General features: G+C 40.9%; 1 protein-coding gene across 1 annotated transcript; it reads right to left on the bottom strand.

Annotated features, from left to right (window-relative positions):
- Window positions 1-256: 256 nt before the first annotated feature.
- dus2 (dihydrouridine synthase 2) lies at window positions 257-18,597 on the bottom strand. The gene is made up of 16 exons (XM_033635579.2): window positions 18,496-18,597; window positions 16,904-17,040; window positions 16,770-16,815; window positions 15,203-15,294; window positions 15,063-15,106; window positions 13,397-13,457; window positions 13,266-13,313; window positions 12,199-12,264; window positions 11,734-11,804; window positions 11,407-11,493; window positions 10,579-10,747; window positions 8,708-8,829; window positions 8,443-8,583; window positions 7,099-7,186; window positions 4,835-4,908; window positions 257-4,709 (listed from the first exon to the last, which is right to left on the bottom strand). Exons 2-16 carry the CDS (start codon window positions 17,024-17,026, stop codon window positions 4,442-4,444), a joined length of 1,500 nt encoding a protein of 499 aa, XP_033491470.1. The 5' UTR covers window positions 17,027-17,040; window positions 18,496-18,597; the 3' UTR covers window positions 257-4,441.
- Window positions 18,598-19,548: the final 951 nt, after the last annotated feature.

Below are 19,548 nucleotides of genomic sequence, written 5' to 3'. Positions count from 1 at the left end.
ACACACTCACAGCGGAGTTTGGAAACTGTAGAAACCACCCAGGAACACAGTTTAGAAAAACTGCTATTGTTTATGAATTATGAATCAGCAATTTGTGTATTTGGGCCTTAAAACAGACACGGAGCATGTACTGTCACTTTACCTTAACATTCTTGTACAAGTGTAATGAGCAGTGTTGGAGGGAGACTTAAGGGACTGTTCGTTACTTATTAGGGGGGAAGGGGGTGGTGCAAAAAAGAGGGAGGTATGGTAAAAATATATATATATATATGTTATTTATTTATTATTTGTTTTGGCACAGGGGAGGGGCATACTAATTCAAATGGTTATATTTTTATGTATTTTACCACCAATGTTTACTTTAAAAATTGCCAAAATTACAATTTTATCATCATCAGAAAACTGTAAAAACACGAATTATTGTTAGATTTTCTAATTTTCAAATGCATCCATCAGACAAAAAACACATACCAGGTCAGAGCTTAAAATAGTGATATTCTATCAAAACCACTTTATTCTTTGTCACATTTAATATTTGGCCAAAAATAAACCGTTTGCACAAACTAACCAGCGTGAACGACAAGAGTGAAAATCCGCAGGGAGGGTGGTTTCAACTCCACAATTTCATCTTCAACTTTTAACTTTCAAATATCAAAGGATACATTCTAAAAATGTAATAACTGATTTATGGCAAGTTGTCAGAAGTCACACCCCAGCCACCTCCTCCTCTGATAAGTAAAGAACAGTCCCTAAGATCTTCATCACCATCAACTGTTTCTGTTATTCTTGTGCGTATGATAAGAATAAAGAACTTGAAGTGTCAAACTTAAATTCCTAATATATGTTATAACCAAGCTTTCTTCGAATATTTTCAATTTCTCAATTCCTCTCCCAAATGTCCTATTTTTAAATTCTTGATAATTCACGTTTTCATGATATGGGTAGTGAAACTGGTAGATTTATTTCTGTTTTTGTACTTATTCATTTATTGTTTTCTTGATGAGTTGTGTTTCAGTGTCACAGCATTGCAGTACAGCTTTGTTACCAGGTGTCTTCAATCCAATTTTATAAATATTAGGCCTTAAAAGTCATTTAATAGTCCCAAATTTAGATTTGTGCCATCTGAAATGCCACAAATATTTTATGTAATTTCATTTATGTAGCTTTGTCATAATGAGGCCAGCTCTTCTGCATCAAAGTCCACATTTCTGCAAACTTTCTGCCTTTTCCCCCTTTTTGGTCTATAATAGTGACAAAGACATTACTTTCCTCAGGCATTTAACTTTTTTCCCTTTTAGTTTTGAGTAAAGTGATGGACAAATGACAAATGTCCACACAGGCAGAATTACAACACTGCTACCAATGACTGGAATATTGTAGTTCAGCATTTCTTTAAACCTCCCAATGAATACGTCTTTGTACTGTATATTTGCATTTTCCTGTGGGCAAAATGTAGATTAACCTACGCCACTCAAATAGCCATATTCTTCTTCTTATTATTATTATTATTATAAAACATACCTCTGCACAGCACCACATATATATACACTTGGTCTATTTACCTCTATACTTCCCTCCAATGCTTCAATAAAAAAAACAAGATTTGTTCAAAAATCTGCTTTCAATTTGGTTAAAAGAAACATTTTTAAAAGGTCTTTAAAAACACATTGAATATAAGCATCTGATACCCGTTAACAGCCTGTGTCGTTTTCTGCGCGCTCAAATACATAACCATTATCAAATCTCCCAGTGTCCTTGAAAGCACCATTAGCAAGCTCGGTGATGACGTCAGTAGCTGGGTGTCTCCGTCTCTCAGGTTCAGTTCAGGACTTGAAGACTTTTTAATTGGAAGACTGATGGTGGACGAAGGGTTGGGATCCTTCACTGGGGTAAAAGTACTCATACTACACTGTAGAAATACTCCGTTACAAATAAAAGTACTGCATTAAAATGTTACTTCCATACAGGTATGTAACTATAATTAATAAAATGTAGTTAAAGTATTTAAAGTATAAAATGTCCACTGTGACTGACACTATTGTATATGACTTTATTAGATTACTACTACTACTACTACTACTACTACTACTACTACTACGAAGAAGAAGAAGAAGAAGAAGAAGAAGAAAAGCATTTTTCTGTCAACTAATTGATTAATGCACTAACTGTTTCAGCTGTACTTGTATTTTAATTAATATTTTAGACACTCTTTGGATGTTTTGTATGTAACATCATAATTTATAAAGAAATTAAAGCTGTCACATTAATGTAATGAAGCACAATATTTCCCTCTAGTGGGCAAGTATAATATGGCATGCAAAGAAAATAAATAAAGTACAAGTACCTCAAATGTATACTTAAGTACAGCACTTAAAATGTACTTAATTATATTCCACCACTGCATCAGATCAAAGGCTGCATTAAATTAAAATTAATATTAATTAATAATTATTATTAAAATACCTGTCATGTAATCATTTTATCGCTGTGCTCAGGCTGGTTTTGTTCATCAGAATGAAGGAACACGTCACCTGAATGCAACAGTTTGTCTCTTACATGTGGTTTTAATATACTGAGTTAAGACGTTAACTCCATCAGACTGCAGCTACACTATCAGATATTATAACACAGCATGAAACCAACAGTGTCTGCAGGAGGTGGAGGGTTTTTCAAGTGAACGCTTTTACAGATAAGACCCAGAGGTGGGTACAAACTGAAATTTATGGCACCATATTTTCTACTTCAGTGAACCGTACTGACGACAAATCCAGTTAAACTTAAGACGATATCAGTCGTGTACAGCAGAGACTAAAGGATGAAATCAAGAAACACATGATGAGTTTAAGGTCCATCCAGAATCAGGATTTAAAAATAAAAGTTCTTCTTTTAAGGCACCAAGGCTAAAATTAATTTCTGAAATATCTGAAAGGGTGAAGGTTCAGCTCTGCCTCCTGCTGGCTGCAAATCCACATCTCAGTTACCAGCGATAAAAAACAACAATGCTTTTATTCTTAAAATGCCGAGTCTCTCCCATCAGACCAAGTGGAAGACTGTAATATGCACTGGGCAGATCCCAGTTTGAACATTTCTGCCAATGTGATGAAAAAATATTAGATCCTGCGAGTCATTCATGTGAAACTGTCTCAAAAGCTTCTCATTATTTTGAGACATTCACGCTGAAAACACATTGTGATAATAATTACATTTTTCTGAGACCAGGCGTGTTCCTATGTTTTAGGCAGGAAGAAATTCTTTGTAACACTGGTCAACATGTCACAGGAGTCACAGGAGCCCCTTTCACACAGCCTGTTCAAACTGGAACATAACACCATTATTCCGCCTCACCATTCTGTATAAAATGTATGATCACAGAATGGGGGGACAGAGTTGTCTCGCCTGTAAGCCAGCAGCTGATGTATTAACAGCCCCGTAACAATGTCTGTATAAAAGGGGCAGCCGGCAGGACTGGATCATGGGTGGCACAGGTGTGATGTTTTATTGACATGTTATACGTGCAACGAGCGGGAAATAGGGGCCGTATACATGCCGTGTTTTTTGCGCCATCAAATTCACTGTTTTCAATGTAGATGTGCGGCAGGCGCGCTCAAACACTAGAGCTAAGCATCACATGACACATGACATGTGGCACACACGTTCCATGGTGGCTATTTTTCAGTGGTGCACCCTGAGATAAACAGAGTTTAACTTTTGGAACGCAGCAGTGCACACTGCATGTCATGTGACGAGGACCAACCAATCACAGCCGACAGATATCTTTCTCTTCAGTCCGTGATAAATACAGAGAAGTTGATCATGTTAGTGCAAAGCTGCCAGAGCTTCACATTTGTCTACACACAAACAGCTCCTGGAAGAAGATCAGCTCAGCACTCTGGATTTCAGGTAAGTAGCCTATGATACGGTGCTTGTTATGGTCGCTTAGCAACGTCAGACAAACCTTGCCTCTGAGCCCTGAAAGAGTAGGCACAAGAGTAGCACCCAGTGCCTGACTCCGCATTTTCCAGGTGGAAATGTGTGGCATGTGTACAGCCCCTTAAAAGTAGGTGGTAGCAGTTAGCAGCTAACTCAGACAAAGAATTACAGTGGCTGAATATGTCCGCAATTTAAGAGAACGATGATGTCAAGGAGCTCCTTACACTGTGGGCAGAGGACAAGATCACTTAAAGGATGGAAAATTCAGTCCAGCAGCTGCTGTTTGAGTTTGAGAGCAAAAAAAACCTAAAGTTCATTTTTTAGGATTATCATAAACGTATGGACCGAAGACGACGCAGGTCAAAAATGAACTGAGGAGCTTTTTGGTGCAGAGAAATAAACAAATAAAGTTGCTTTTTAAAATCCCTTGATTTTTTTTTCCAGTTCACCCAAACGTCCGTCAGTGGTCACAGAAGCTTCTCGTCCTCCTGTTTTTAACTGTTCATGAACTCTACAGTTGTTCTGGAGGCGTGTCCGGTTTGTGATGGTCACCGTTGGCCACTGCAGCAGTCTTTGAGTTGTCTGTTTCCTGTTGGATACCATCCACCAGATGTCGCTTCTTGCTCCCTTCCTCCACTGTGGTGCCATTCATCTTCCTCTCCCTCTTCCTCTTGCAGACCAGGCCGGAGTCTTCCTCACTAATGCGACCCTCTGGTATTCCAAGAGCTCGCAGGCAGACGATGGCGGCTGCTTGTTCGGCAAATTTCTTCGACTTCTCCCTGAAAACGACAAGAGAATTTAACATGAGAGGCCTCTGAGCCCAGGTTAACAACACTGTTACTCTGCAGTAATATCATGTTGTTTCTGTGAGTGTATGTGTGTGTGTGTGTGTTTGTGTACTGACCACAGTGAAGATCTGTATTTCTTCTCTGCTACAGTCACAGTCGACTGAAAGGCTCGATCCCGAGAGCGCTGCACCTGAAAACACAGCACACACTGTTCACAACAGCTCTGATGGCAGTGTGTCAAACTGCAGATCTCTGCAGAGCCTGAAGGGACATTTTTCTTTCCAGATATAACTCGTGTGGTCCCACTGTAATATGCCATCAGGTAAAGTCTTTGTCTTTACTGAAACAGACCCAGGTTGTTCTCTAACGCTGGCCCCACACTGGAGGATCGATCAGATTTTGGGTCTGACTCGCTTCTCCAGACAAACCTGTTTTTAATTGGAGGCTGGTCTGAACAGAAAACATGTCCAAATGATCCTGTCATGTGAGTTTACAGACATAATCCTAATGTTACCAACTTGATCGGAGTCTCTCTGATTATTAATCATAAATATCAAACATGTTTCATAGTACCAGGGGAGTAACGAACGATCGATCTGAATCGACACTGCGATTTAACAATTTAATATTACCTACACAAAGTGAAAAAAAAAAAAAAAAAAAACAATTCATAGTCATCTTTAAGATACGCCCTTATTTTGAAATTCCCCCGGCACATTTGTGTCATCATTCCTGTCCAAGCACACCTATTTCCTAAACATTCAAACAATGCTAGCGGCTTAGCGCCAGGCAGACAATGTCAAGCAGCTGAGAAAAAGACAATTATTTACTGATATTTACTGATTTACTGATTTACTGATCAAAATCATATCGTGGCAGACTTTAGCACCTTTTACACTGCCTGTTCAAGGCAGGAATTTTGGGCCGTTATTCCGCCTCAATGTTCTGTATAAAAGGTACAATCGTGGAATTGGGGGGGGGCAGCACTGTATTGCCTTTAAGCTGGTAGCGGAGGTAGTAACAGCACCAAATCAATGTCTGTCTAAAAGGGACAGTCAGCAGGAAGGGACCATGGATGGGATGGGTGTGACATTTTGACGATGTGTTATGTGTGCGACCCAGCACCAGGAGATTTAAAAAGCAGCAAGAAGCAGTTAGCAGCTAACTCACGGAGCTCCTTACTCTCCACGCAGAGGACAAGACCAGCCGCCATATAACAGGGACCATAAATCATTGTTATGCCATTGTTGTTGTTTATAAAGCGCTGCCAACATGTATGGTATATGTCACACTAGAGGCTGATGCTGTTGTGTTAAAGGGATAGTGCACCCAAAAATGAAAATTCAGCCATTATCTACTCACCCTCATGCCGAGGGAGGCTCTGGTGAAGTTTTAGAGTCTAAAACTTCACCAGACGTGAGCACAGTGCACAGAGAGGCAGTCAGAGCAACAGGCTACAATGAGGCTAAAAACAGAGTTCAAATGACGTTTTTCCAAACAATTTTTTATGTCGGAGCTTCAGGACACTTGGATCACTACGGACGAGCAGTATGGAGATATTTTGTGGTTTCAATTATGTGTTTTTGGATGTTTTAATCTGGGGCGCCTTCAGCCTCCATTAGGTGGAGTTGTGTTGCTACCCACTCCCCCCTCGGATCTCCGCAAGTGTTGAGAGGACTCTAAAACTTCACCAGAGCCTCCATCAGCATATGGGTGAGTAGATAATGGCTGAATTTTCATTTTTGGGCGCACTATCCCTTTAAATATCACGTCCGTCATGCCTCTGTTGGTTCCGTGATGTCAGCATACTGTCTAAAATCACACACTGGAGCAACACAACAACGCCATATAATATGCAAGATTTTCCTGACAAACAATGTTATAACTCAAACAGCAGTAATCCCTCACAATCACTCTCAGTGTGTGGAGGTGTATTTATCTGCAGAGACTCCGCCCTCTGCCTGGATTTTATTAGTTTCTTCTTATTTTCTGCGTTTGGGACGTTTATGGGCGTGTACCCCCACAGTGCTCAGGTGAGGTCGAGCTTTATATTAAGGTAGTGATCTGGTGCCAGGCCGTAACCGGCAGGCATCCAAGAGACACAGTACTGATAAAATGCAAATATAGCGAGGTGGAATGCAAAACAAGAGTGAACCTGGGGCTGGCTTTTACTTTCACTTTTGCTGGCAACACATTTACAAACAGTGTCTGACAATCCTGCAGAGTACACCTTTAAATTCTTGCTTCAGACAACCAGAGCAGTAATCAATCAGATCTACAAACCAAAGTAACTTCTATCAGACTGCAGAGCCCAGTATCAGCTCTAGTAAAACACCGGTGTCAGTTTCAGAGCAGATTTTCATGACTCTGAGTTTCTCACCGTCTCATACTGCGGCTGCTCCAGCTTCTCCTTGCGGCTCCACTCCAGCAGGAACATCTTGGGAGTGATCTGAGGAGGATACTCTCTCCTGAAAGCACACATACAAAGATCAGAAAATGAAAAATACCCTTCACAAATATTCACTGGGTGACATGTTCATCACATATTGTGAAGTCCTGCTAGCTTCAGTTGTACTTTCAGATGAATGTGAAAATAGCATGATATATACATACTAAATGTAAATGTGCATTTTATCACACTATCACAGCATTATATTTTATTCCAAGGAGCCTGAGAATGACTGCTCCACTGTTACTGTTGCCTATATAACAAAGAAAGACTTGATATTACGTGAGCTGGATGTGTAAAGGAGAATGACAAATATGTTTAATTAGCAGAATTCATACATGAGACAGTCTCCACAGCTGAACTCAGCATGCTGTGTTCTCTACAGGACTGTCTATGTGATGTAAAAATGATGTTAAATTTTCTTCAGCTCAGTTATAATAAAACAGAAATCCTTGTAACTGGGTCACACAGCATATCACCAAACAAATACTGCCATCTACTGGTCGCAGCACATAAAGGCTGATGCAAGAAATCATGTTCCATAGTAATTATGTTTTGAACACTGAGCTTGTTCAATCATGTTTTTATCACCTCAGAAACAAACTAAAATAAGATATGTTTTAACTTTTACAGATACAGAAAATGTTGATTCCTGATTATAGCAAGTCTTTATTCCTGTCACAATCAAACCACACCAGTTTTAGCCTCTTAACATTGGCTCCCTGTTTGTTTTGGAATTGATTTTAAAATCTTACTGATTATTTTAAAGGCTCTTCATGACTCCAGATTACATTTCAGACCTGTTAGTCCCTTATGAACCTCTGCCTGGCATGACATCCTCGGGCAGAGGTCTTCTGCTTGTCTCAGAGTCCAGACTGAAGACTAAAGGGGACAGAGCTTTTGCCACCGGGGGGTGCCCGAGGATATAAGTCTCTCTGAGTCGCTGACTTTGGTTAAGTCTCTCCTAAAAACATCCTTCTGTTGGAAACATATCCTGAGTTCATCTGAGCTGTACATTTTATTACTATCTTTTTTATTTTTGATTAATTATCTTGATTTTAGTTTTGGTCTTCCTTATTTTATCTCTTACTTTGGTGACATTTTTAGAAGTTTTGATTATTTCACTCTCCTTGTGTTTTGTGTAGTTTTATCATAGAGCACTTTTAGTTTTATACATTTAGTTTCATAGACCTTACATATATCAAGATGTTCAACGGAGGCCTATTTTTTAAATTACTTTTATTTTAAAGGAGCGTGTTGACTACAATAACTGACCGCTCAAACTTGACGGCCATGGTGGCGACGTCTCCGTCCATCACAAGTCGGTCCGGCTGGCTGCTGCTCTGCGGGGCATCCCTCCTGGCCTGCAGCTGCTCCTCAGTCTGCTGGTAAAACTCCTGCAGCCCGTACACCTCGCTGCAACACAACACCACGTCACGTTACATCAGTGATACCTGACATCAGACACCAGCAGGCAGCCATGTCACCTCTGGTTTATAACAGGCAGGAGTTTAAAATTAAAGAGGAAAAAGTCCTGTACCTGATTTCTGCGTTGGTCTGAGACGCATGCAACTGCTTCCCCTGAGGAGACTCCACCTTATCTCTCAGCATCTGGCACAGACAGTACTTTGTGTTGAAGACATGATTGTCGTACCGGATCGCCTGTGAAACACAAGACAACCAGTAACAAGTATGTATAGTTGGTCTGTGTCCCAGTTTCTCCACTGGTTTTTCAGAGAAGTGGACAATGTAGAAGGGAAGTCAGAGGTTTCAAATGGGAACTTCCAACCAAAAAATAACTACAGAAATATTTTCAACTGTTATTGTCCTGGTACTTCAGCTAAAATATCTGCACAGCAACAAACTGGAATTACTGCCTCGTGGTTATACGCCTCCACGGATCAGTCGAGATACCGTTACAGTTTACATCCATGTCTGTGAAATCATTGATGCTTCACGCTCATCTTCCCCCAGCAGCACAGAGGATCTATACAATCAGCATGTTTGAAGGTGGACACCCAAGATTAGTGTCACCAGTTCAGTATCTGACCAAATGTCTCCCCCCTTTTCTCTTCCTGAGATAAAACTTTGAATAATGGCTAGAAAACGTTATGATGTCACACTGAAGTTGACCTTTGGATACAGAATTTCATCAATTCATCATTTTATCCTATCAGACATTTGTGTGAAATTCATAATTAGTGTAAGAATTCCTGAGCCTCGGGTCCTGGCTATGTCTGTCAGTATCTTGTGAGAGTGGAAGAACGCAGCTGTAACACACTGCTCGCTCTGTAATCCTGTCTTTACTAGATCATGTTGGTTGTAGAAGTTGTTTGCCCAGCAGCATGTCGTCGGAACGAGTAACATGTTAAGCACATAAACAGCCATGTGAGGCTCCTAAAAGGGAAAGCATTGAACCACTGCATCTATGTGCGCCGCCATCTTACCAACCATAGGTGTTCTATTATGTTCTCTGTTCTATTTCATGTTATTGGCAAAAAATATGTTTTGTGAGGTCACAGTGACCTTGACCTTTGACTTTCAACCACCAAATTCTAATCAGTTCATCACTAGCCCTTTTTAAATAGGAATTGTGCAAATTAGCAGGAAAGCCCAATCAGTCTTTTTTCAGCATTGGCAGTATAAAAACAAAATCGGGGAGTGCAGCAAAATGCCGCCTGCCTACTTTTGTTATACTGAATGCACCTTTTTCGGGACAATGGGGGGCGTGAGCAAGTAACAAAACGTGTAGCTCAGCGTGTGACGTAAACAGTGACGTGGGAGGGAAGCCGTGGCTGGTCAGTCCTTCAGCGATTCTCTCGTAAGTCGGCCCGTTCTTCACTGCGAGGACAAGGAGGGCGCGCAATTCCTTGTCTCCCCAGTTGCTCATCTGTCAGGTTTGTGTTTCCCTCTTGCTACTAGTACTAGCTGCTCATTCCTGCTATCAGCTGTTTCCTGTTAGTCCACTGCCAGTGGCTCACACGTGTGGCGTCATCAACAGCTCCTCCCACAAGTCATCAACAGCCCCTCCCGTGGCGAAGAGTGCCTCGTTCTTTTTAAACCAAAAAGGTTCCGCCAATATGTGTACCCTACGAGGCGGAAAATTGGGCACGTCGGATCAACTCGCCAATCCGGCTCTGTGTGTCTAAACGCTCGCAGCTTGCCAGCAAAACGGCCCAACATTCACCGAAAATCTGGCAGTGTAAAAGGGGCTACTGAGTCCAAGTGGACGTTTGTGCCAAATTTGGAAAAATTCCCTCAAAGCATTCTTGAGATATCGTGTTCACAAGAATGGGACAAATGGACAGATCGACAACTGAAAAAAATAATGCCTCTGGCCATGGATGTCGTCGACACAGAGGAATATATCTGAGTATATCCTAAAATATCTCTGTCAATACAGAAACTCACATATTTGAGGTACTCCTCCATGACCGTCTCCACAGGAAGTAGTCCCTTACTCCTGAACACTGAAGCGTTCCACATGGCGGCACGAGCCAACATGACCGACGAGGCGCCCGTCGCCTTCCTGAACTCCTCGATGTCAGAGTGAGTCTTCACCAGATCCAGAGAACCTCCGCTGCAGGACAGACGGGACACATGACGGATTTAATGACTTAATAACAAACAAGATTTTCTATCTGTATTTCAGTGTGTCAAGGAAACAAAGCTGCTGAGACCTGAAATCATAAAACAGTTGTGGAATGTAACTAAGTGCATTTCCCCAAATACTGTACTTAAGTATAAAGTCAAGGTACTTTTCACTCCACTCCATCTCAGAGGTAAATGTTGTACTTTTTACTGCACTACATTTGTCTGACAGCTTTATTTACTTTACAGATTCCAGTTTTCATCCCCAAAATCACTAATATGCCTCAGAAGACTTTGCAACCTGCGCAAAACAAACACTACTCTTTGATTTTTCAGTTTGCATTAAAGAAAAAAAAACATTAATGGCAAAATGGGGGGAAAAAACATCCACAACAACACAGGAGGGATCTCTCCCCCAGGCCTGATAGACATGTCATAGTCATCTAGTTGGCTCTTCACAACAGTCCCTGCAGGAATAAAACCAGATGAAGACAAGACAAACAATACATGATAAATTCTTTACTGTGTTGGATTATCTGTCCCAAACTATTTTCAAGTCTCTGCATGTTGAGGTTTTTGCATTTTTTAATAAACTGGAACCAGTTTTTATCTCTTACAACAAAAGGATGAGTATGTGTTGAGGCTTACTTGGCAATAACAGGGATGGAAACAGCCTGAGCAACAGCCTGAATGTAATCACAGTGGATGGGGTGACGGGGACGCTCCTCCTTGAACCTGGACAACAGCAGAGAAACACGGACGTGTTGCAAGTGAACACATCGTACGACATTAAAGAAGCAGGCAACACTCAGGCCAACTAGGAACAAGAACAACATGAGAGCATGAAGAGCCACATCAGTTACAAAAATACATAAAACTACGTATGTACATTCATTCCAAATGTCACATAACGATATGAAGCTAATATTTAAAATACATCAAATGTGGTTATCACATCATCTCCAACCAGTTTACCTGCCGTGAACAGCAATAGCAGCGACGCCCGTCTTCTCGATCCTCTCGACCAGACTGACCGTCTCCTCCAACTGGAACCAGTGAATTACACAAAACATGTTACAGGGGGCACTTCAAGACTTCCACAATTTAAACAGCTGATAGGTTATAGTAAAAAAACAAGAAACATAACCAACAGTTATGGGAAAATATTCGTTTACAAAAACATTTGTATATGTGTAGATGGGGCTTAAACAGAAATGTGAATTGTTTCATTCTGCTTTGTTTGAAACATTAATAATACGTGTGCTATCTGAATTAAACTGTTTTTATCTCTGTTAACAGAAATATAATTGAAGAAAAGAAGAAAAGCATCAATATAACAGAACAGAAATATTCAAAGTATCTGATTTAGGAAACCAAAGGGAAAAAAACAGAAACAGAAAATAATCATAAATTGATAATAATAAAATTTTCACATCTTACCGATGGAAGGATTCGGATTTTACACGTGACCGGTATGGAAACTCCTGTGACGAGCTTCTTGAGGATCTACAGACAAAAGATAATTAAAGGGATAGTGCACCCAAAAATGAATATTCAGCCATTATCTACTCACCCATATGCCGATGGAGGCTCAGGTGAAGTTTTAGAGTCCTCACATCCCTTGCGGAGATCCAAGGGGAGAGGGCGTAGCAACACAACTCCACCTAATGGAGGCTGATGGCTCCCCAGATTCAAACATCCAAAAACACATAATTGAATCCACAAATTGTCTCCATACTGCTCGTCCGTAGTGATCCAAGTGTCCTGAAGCCCCGACATAAAAAGTTGTTTGGAAAAACAACAAGCCTCATTGTAGTCTGTAGCTCTAACTGCCTCTCTGTGGACCGCGTTCGCGTGTGCGCACTTGCGTGAGACTGTGAGACATGGGCACCGCGTTCATGTGTGTTCACTGGCTTTCGCTGGTCTTGCGCGCAAGTGCGCACACATGAGCGCGGTGCACAGAGAGGCAGTCAGAGCTACAGGCTACAATGAGGCTAAAAACAGAGTTCAAATGACGTTTTTCCAAACAACTTTTTATGTCGGGGCTTCAGGACACTTGGATCACTACGGACGAGCAGTATGGAGATATTTTGTGGTTTCAATTATGTGTTTTTGCACGTTTGAAACTGGGGCGCCGTCAGCCTCCATTAGGTGGAGTTGTGTTGCTACCCCCTCTCCCCTTGGATCTCTGCAAGTGTTGTGAGGACTCTAAAACTTCACCTGAGCCTCCCTCGGCATGAGGGTGAGTAGATAATGGCTGAATTTTCATTTTTGGGTGCACTATCCCTTTAAAGTTTTCTTCAGATAATTAAAAATCTGTTTACATTTCTGGCACTGTGTACAGCTGTTTTTTGCACATATTGGGGATCTTTACTGTTTGTATATTGTTTTATTTACACTCCCTCAGACAGTGTCAGAGCAGGTTCATCCGTCCACTCAGCTGAATGACGTTAAAGCTAAGAGACATACAGTTTGTCAGAGACATGTTGTCCAGCTGAAGAACTCACCGCCTCAATCTTGTCGGGATCTGACAGAAGAGCAGCTCCCATCCCGCCCTGCAAGAGGTCAGAGGTCAGCAAGAGGTCAGAGGTCAGCAAGAGGTCAGAGGTCAAAGGTTGGTTACTGAGAGGCCACTCACCTTAGTGGAGTATTCTTTTGGACAGCCCATATTCACATCGATAGCGGCCACATCCTTCTCCCTGCAGGACAAAACAGGCCAGGGTCAACAAAATCCACTACTTCAGATTATTCAGTGTATTTTAAAGAGTGCATTTTTGTCATATTTCTCCTCTTTTAAAATTTGTATCTCTGGGGTTTTACTGTATTTGACTCTAGACTCTAGTGTTTTTTTTTCTAAGTGAGTACATATTCATATTCATATCGTAATGTGAAACTACTTTATTCAGTGTTTTTACTGGATTAAGGCCATGTTTACACGAAAACAATCCACTGAAAACAGAATCGTTTCTCATTTTCACTTTCAAAAAAGTTTCGCGTTTAGACGACAACGTTTTGATAACAATCGATGTGCACACGGATCCGCAAAAATGACCAAAAATGCTGTAGTATACATGCCAGACCGGTAATTGACGGTGTGACGCTTACCCTTCTTTCTACAGAGTGCCGATGTATAAACAAACAAAATGGCAACCGCATGAACGTTTGTCTGGATGGACGACAAGGTGGAGTTGCTACATTAAATCTACACTATGATGGGGAAGCGTTGATAAATTCAATAGGGTGAGCAGCACAAGCAGAGCTCGGGCGTCCACCATTGTTGTTGTGATGGTTGACTTTCTCGCACATGCCTAGTAACTGGAACCGTAATGCGCATGTGCGAAAAGTCTCCGTTTTCAGAGGAACTGCATATTGCAAGTTTACATGACAACAGAGATGGTGCCGTTTCCAAAAAATTGCACTCTGGAACCCGTTTTCAAAACGTTGCATTTTCAGGCACCCAAAACGCCGCTGTCGTGTTAACGATCGGCCAAAACGCAACTAAAGTTTACCGTTTTCAGTTGAAATCGTTATCATATAAACGGGACCTAAATCGCCTGGTCTGTTTGTTCTGGTGAGGAAGAGACTCCAGTGGATAATTTGGCTTCCAGTAAAAACCTCCTGAACAATGAACACTGAAGCCATTCTAAGCAGGAGAAGTTTCAGCTGGTTGCAATCTGGGATCCTCACCACTAGGTGCCACTAAAGCCCCCTAAATCTTACACACTGGACCTTTAAGTTGAATTCAGCTGTAGCTACTTTATTTTGTACACAACACTTAAGTGCACCGATTTCTTGAATACCAACTGCAAAAACAGTTCACGATAAAGAGCATACAATATATTAGACATATTAGCATGTAGCATGTAGCGTGTAGCATGGAGGTGGGACACAGACTCCCAACAATTTGATGTATTTGTAGACAAAAAAGGAGGGAGAAGGCTGCAAACTGATATTCAGCTGCTCCATCTGTGCCCAGTGTACGCTCTGAGCTTAGAGGATGGGGAGCAATAGGTAACCAAATGGTATATTTATTACAGCAGCGCTCCTACTGAAACGGTCCAGCTCCCACAAGGGAAAATAAAAACATGGCGGCAGATGTTTTATTAATGGAAGCTGCCACAAATAAATGAATGTGTGGATCACCCTCCAGGGAATTTCCCTGATTGCAAATTACTCCACATTTTGTTCTGTGCATGTTTTAAACTGAGATGGAGCAACAGCTGCCACTATGTTGAAGTTGTGTTTGAAGCTTTAACTTGTGAATTAAAACAGTTTGAGGTTCAGAGAAGGAGCTGTGGACTCACACGAGCCGGGCCACTGTCAGCGCTCTGTCCGGGTCAGCAGTCCCCTACAAACAAAAGAAGAAGACAAAAGAAGAAGACAAAAAACTCTGACTGTGAATCTGCTGCAAACTGACAGTTAATATTTCTGCTTTCTGTCTCACCATCTGGAAGACAACTCTGTCCTTCTCCCTCTCACAGGTCCTGAACATCACTCGATCATCTGGGGCGACAAAATCCACCGTCTCCAGCACCTCTGAAGAACACAAAAAGATATGTTTCGAGTGTTTGTCACATGCACAACAGTTACAGTGAAACAGTGGTTGTTCTCAGGTTACCTCCAATAATGCTACTATAAAATGCAAAAAAAAAGAAAAAGCAAGGGGGGTTAAAATACAGTTGAATTTGGAGATGATTGCTTTGGTCCTCTGCTGCTTCGCTTTATGTCGACTATGTGGTGGGATGAAGTTGGACATTGCTGATTACTAGCTGCAGAAGAAACTTTTTTATTTGTCTCTGCATTTTTTACATGAATTTAATTTGTTTATTTTAATGTTAATTTGTCTTGTGTATGTTTGTATATTGATATACACCCATTGGCCACTTTATTAGGTACACCTTTCCAGTACCGGGTTGGACCCTTTTTTAATTCTTGGTGTCATAGATTCAACAAGGTGCTGGAAACATTCCTCAGAGATTTTGGTTCATATTGACATGATGACATCACACAGTTGCTGCAGATTTGTCGGCTGCACATCCACGATGAGAATCTCCCGTTCCACCACATCTCAAAGGTGCTCTATTGGACTGAGGTCTGGTGACTGTGGAGGCCATTGGAGTACAGTGAACTCATTGTCATGTTTGAGATGATGTGAGCTTTGTGACATGGTGCGTTATCCTGCTGGAAGTAGCCATCAGAAGATGGGTACACTGTGGTCATAAAGGGATGGACACGGTCAGCAACAATACTCAGGTAGGCTGTGGTGTTTAAACCATGCTCAGTTGGTACTAAGAAAATCTCCCCCACACCATTACACCACCAGCAGCAGCCTGAACCGTTGATACAAGGCACAATGGATTCATGCTTTCATGTTGTTTACACCAAATTCTGACCCTACCATCTGAATGTGGCAGCAGACATCCAGACTCATCAGACCAGGCAACGTTTTTCCAATCTTCTATTGTCCAGTTTTGGTGAGCCTGTGTGAATTGTAGCCTCAGTTTCCTGTTGTTAACTGACAGGAGTGGCACCTGGTGTGGTCTTCTGCTGCTGTAGCCCATCTGCTTCAAGGTTGGACAAGGTGTTGTTGCTTCAGAGATGGTCTTCTGCAGACCTTGGTTGGAACCAGTGCTTATTTGACTTCCTGTTGCCTCTCAATCATCTTGAACCAGTCTGGCCATTCTCCTCTGACCTCTGGCATCAACAAGGCATTTTGGCTGTTTTTGGGACCATCCTCTGTAAACCTTAGAGATGTGTTGCACGTCTGGCACCAACAACAAAATCACCTGTCTTTCCCATTCTGATGCTCCATTTGAACTTCAGCAAGTTGTCTTGACCATGTCTACATGCCTGAATACATTGAGTTGCTGCCATGTGATGGACTGATTTGCTTCTTGCGTTTACTTTTGGTACTTTAAATATGTCTTGATGCTAATACTTTTCTAAAGCTGTCTTGTGTCAGTCAGTGTGGATGATCAGGTATCAGACTGTGGTATAAAGGAGACTCTCACCGTTCACCACCCTCTGACACTGGGCCATTTTGATGTCGATCAACTCCTGAAACAGACAGAACAGAGTTACCAAAACATTAACACCCATATAAACATATACTGATTTATTTCCCTGCCAAAGCCTCCATCCTCACCTCGCAGTAAACCACATCAGCTCCGTAGTCCAGAGCCAGCAGCCTCATGGGCAGAGTCCCCACCCGGACCATCGGAGCCAGGGCGGTGATTTTACTGAAGCTCAGCCGGCCTCCTGCCATCATGGCAGCTCAGTCGTCTTGCAAACAACACAGAGGAGACAACAGTCACTCAGACACTTCTATCTGTGATCACTGAGTTACAAATTATCAACTGCTTTGGTTCATTTAGCCGCGATAAGCCTTGTTTATAACTCAAGTTAGAAACCAGTTGATTTAATGCGGTTTCAGTTCGAGGCAAACTGCACATAAAACACACGACAACGGGAGACTCTAACGGTAAAACCTAGATATGTGTCATTTAATCTTTAATTCGGCAAACAATTAGCACACAATGCCACACGTATATTACATAATATTAACTTTTAATAGGTGCTAGCTACTCCTACAGGTCGGCAAATTAATTCAATTCGATTTTCAATTTTATTTATAAAGCCCAATATGGGAAATCACAATTTGCCTCACAGGGCTTTACAGCATACGACATCCCTCTGTCCTTTGGACCCTCACAGCGGATAAGGAAAAACTCCCCAAAAAAAACCTTTAATGGGGAAAAAAATGGTAGAAACCTCAGGAAGAGCAACTGAGGAGGGATCCCTCTTCCAGGACGGACAGACGTGCAATAGATGTTGTATGGAACAGATCAACATACTAGGCCTAAGTCAGCCTAACTAGGGGCTGGTACAAGGCAAGCCTGAGCCAGCCCTAACTATAAGCTTTATCAAAGAGGAAAGTCTTAAGTCTAGTCTTAAATGTGGAGACGGTGTCTGCCTCCCGGACCGTAACAGGAAGATGATTCCACAGGAGAGGAGCCTGATAGCTGAAGGCTCTGGCTCCTGATCTACTTTTGGAGACTTTAGGCACCACGAGTAACCCTGCGTTCTCAGAGCGCAGTGTTCTGGTGGGATAATATGGCACTATGAGCTCTCTAAGATATGACGGAGCCTGACCATTTAGAGCTTTATAAGTTAACAGTAGGATTTTAAACTTTGAATTTTACAGGGAGCCAGTGCAGAGAATTAGCTGGAGAGTTTTTAAAGACTTATTAGAGCTACCTGATAATAGGGAGTTAACGTTACAGTCATCCAGCCGAAAGGTAACAAAAGCGTAGACCAATTTTTCTGCATCTTTTCGGGTCAAGATGGGCCTAATTTTCGCAATAGTCGAAATCTGGCTTTCTCCAGCGGGAAGAGCCAAATCAATTAAGAGTTTATTTTAATTCAATTGCAATTGCTGAATCAAAAGTATGCCAAAATAACAACAGAGTGATAATGATTTGTAAAAAGATATAACCTTATCTCTATCAGGTCTGTGAACTAACCGGAAAACGAGTAACCTTTAAACTGAGACTTTCCTGAATGGAGTCTGGTGGAACGCATCCATGAGAGCTATGCTAGTGCTAACATTCTAGCTGCTGCATTAGCACACGGTTTCAACACAACGTCACATAAAATAGGCTTTAATGTGGTTTCTGCGCTTGTGTTAATACAAATGGTTCTCTGTATACTGTTATATTTTACATTAAATAAACTCACCGGCATTTACGATGTGTAACACTGACGACAGCAGCTGTAACGTGTGATCATGTGGGCTAAGAATGAAGCGTGCTGTTTAAACTTCCTGTTTGGACTTGTACGTCATCGTGACGTAGTAGATCCTGCTTATATAGATCGGCACTACATACAAACTCATTTTTAATTTTATTGGGGAAGTTTTGTATTCATAAGCAAACATTTTCAGCCTCTAAACCAACCTTTCCTCATTTTTTGGTTGAATTTAATTCACTTCATAAATCCCTAGCACTGGTTAAGAATAGAAAGAATACACAATTTTTAGATAACTATGAACTCCCTGACATTTAATGAAATGAATGATTATAGAGATTGTTAAATACATTTATGTGTTGACATAACGATATTGAATTAGTGATGCGTTATTATTATTTACTTATTTTGATATTTATTATTTAATTTTTATTTAATCTAAAGGTTTATCTGAGATCTTGGAAATGTATTTTGTAAATTTATTTATTCTTTGACTTTTTGTTTTTTGTACGTGTGAAACAGCTCTGATGTATTGCGTAATATGTTATTGTTTTGTTAAATTTAAATTAAAAAAATACTACATACAAACTTGTAACTCATGTATTTGATAGTACAGGACATTTATTAAGCTGTGAAAGTTTCTTCTGTGACTTAGAGATAATTTAGATCCGTGGTTGAGGCCATGCCCACAGGTTTATGCCACTTAATAAAGAACCATATAGATACACTTACAATAGAACCTGTGTTACTCATAAATGGGATATATATTATATATTCAGAATGTACTAATTAACATATAAGACAATGTTTCTCTTCTAAAGAAAAAAAAAAGAAAAGAAAATATCACCAAGAGGGAAATCGTTTTGGAACTCACAAATATGTGACATCAAATGTAAATTCCAGAACAAATGTGAAACAAAGATTCAGTACGTAAATTTACAGAATGGGTTAGAAACAGAAATGAAAGTGTGTGATACACATCATAGATTAAAAAAATATTAAAACATAAGATGATTAACAAATATAAAACTGAAGTATGAACAC

This window comes from Epinephelus lanceolatus, chromosome 5 (genome assembly GCF_041903045.1).
Source record: "Epinephelus lanceolatus isolate andai-2023 chromosome 5, ASM4190304v1, whole genome shotgun sequence".
Lineage (NCBI taxonomy): Eukaryota > Metazoa > Chordata > Actinopteri > Perciformes > Serranidae > Epinephelus > Epinephelus lanceolatus.
This window is presented reverse-complemented; position numbering and strand designations above follow the sequence as displayed.

Coding starts and splice junctions, on each gene's coding strand:
- dus2 (XM_033635579.2), bottom strand. CDS start 17,026: ATGATGGCAGGAGGCCGGCTGAGCTTCAGTAAAATCACCGCCCTGGCT. Junction 11,805..12,198: donor AAATCCGAATCCTTCCATCG/GTAAGATGTGAA, acceptor CACTGGTTCCAG/TTGGAGGAGACGGTCAGTCT. Junction 8,830..10,578: donor TGGAGGAGTACCTCAAATAT/GTGAGTTTCTGT, acceptor TGTGTTTCACAG/GCGATCCGGTACGACAATCA.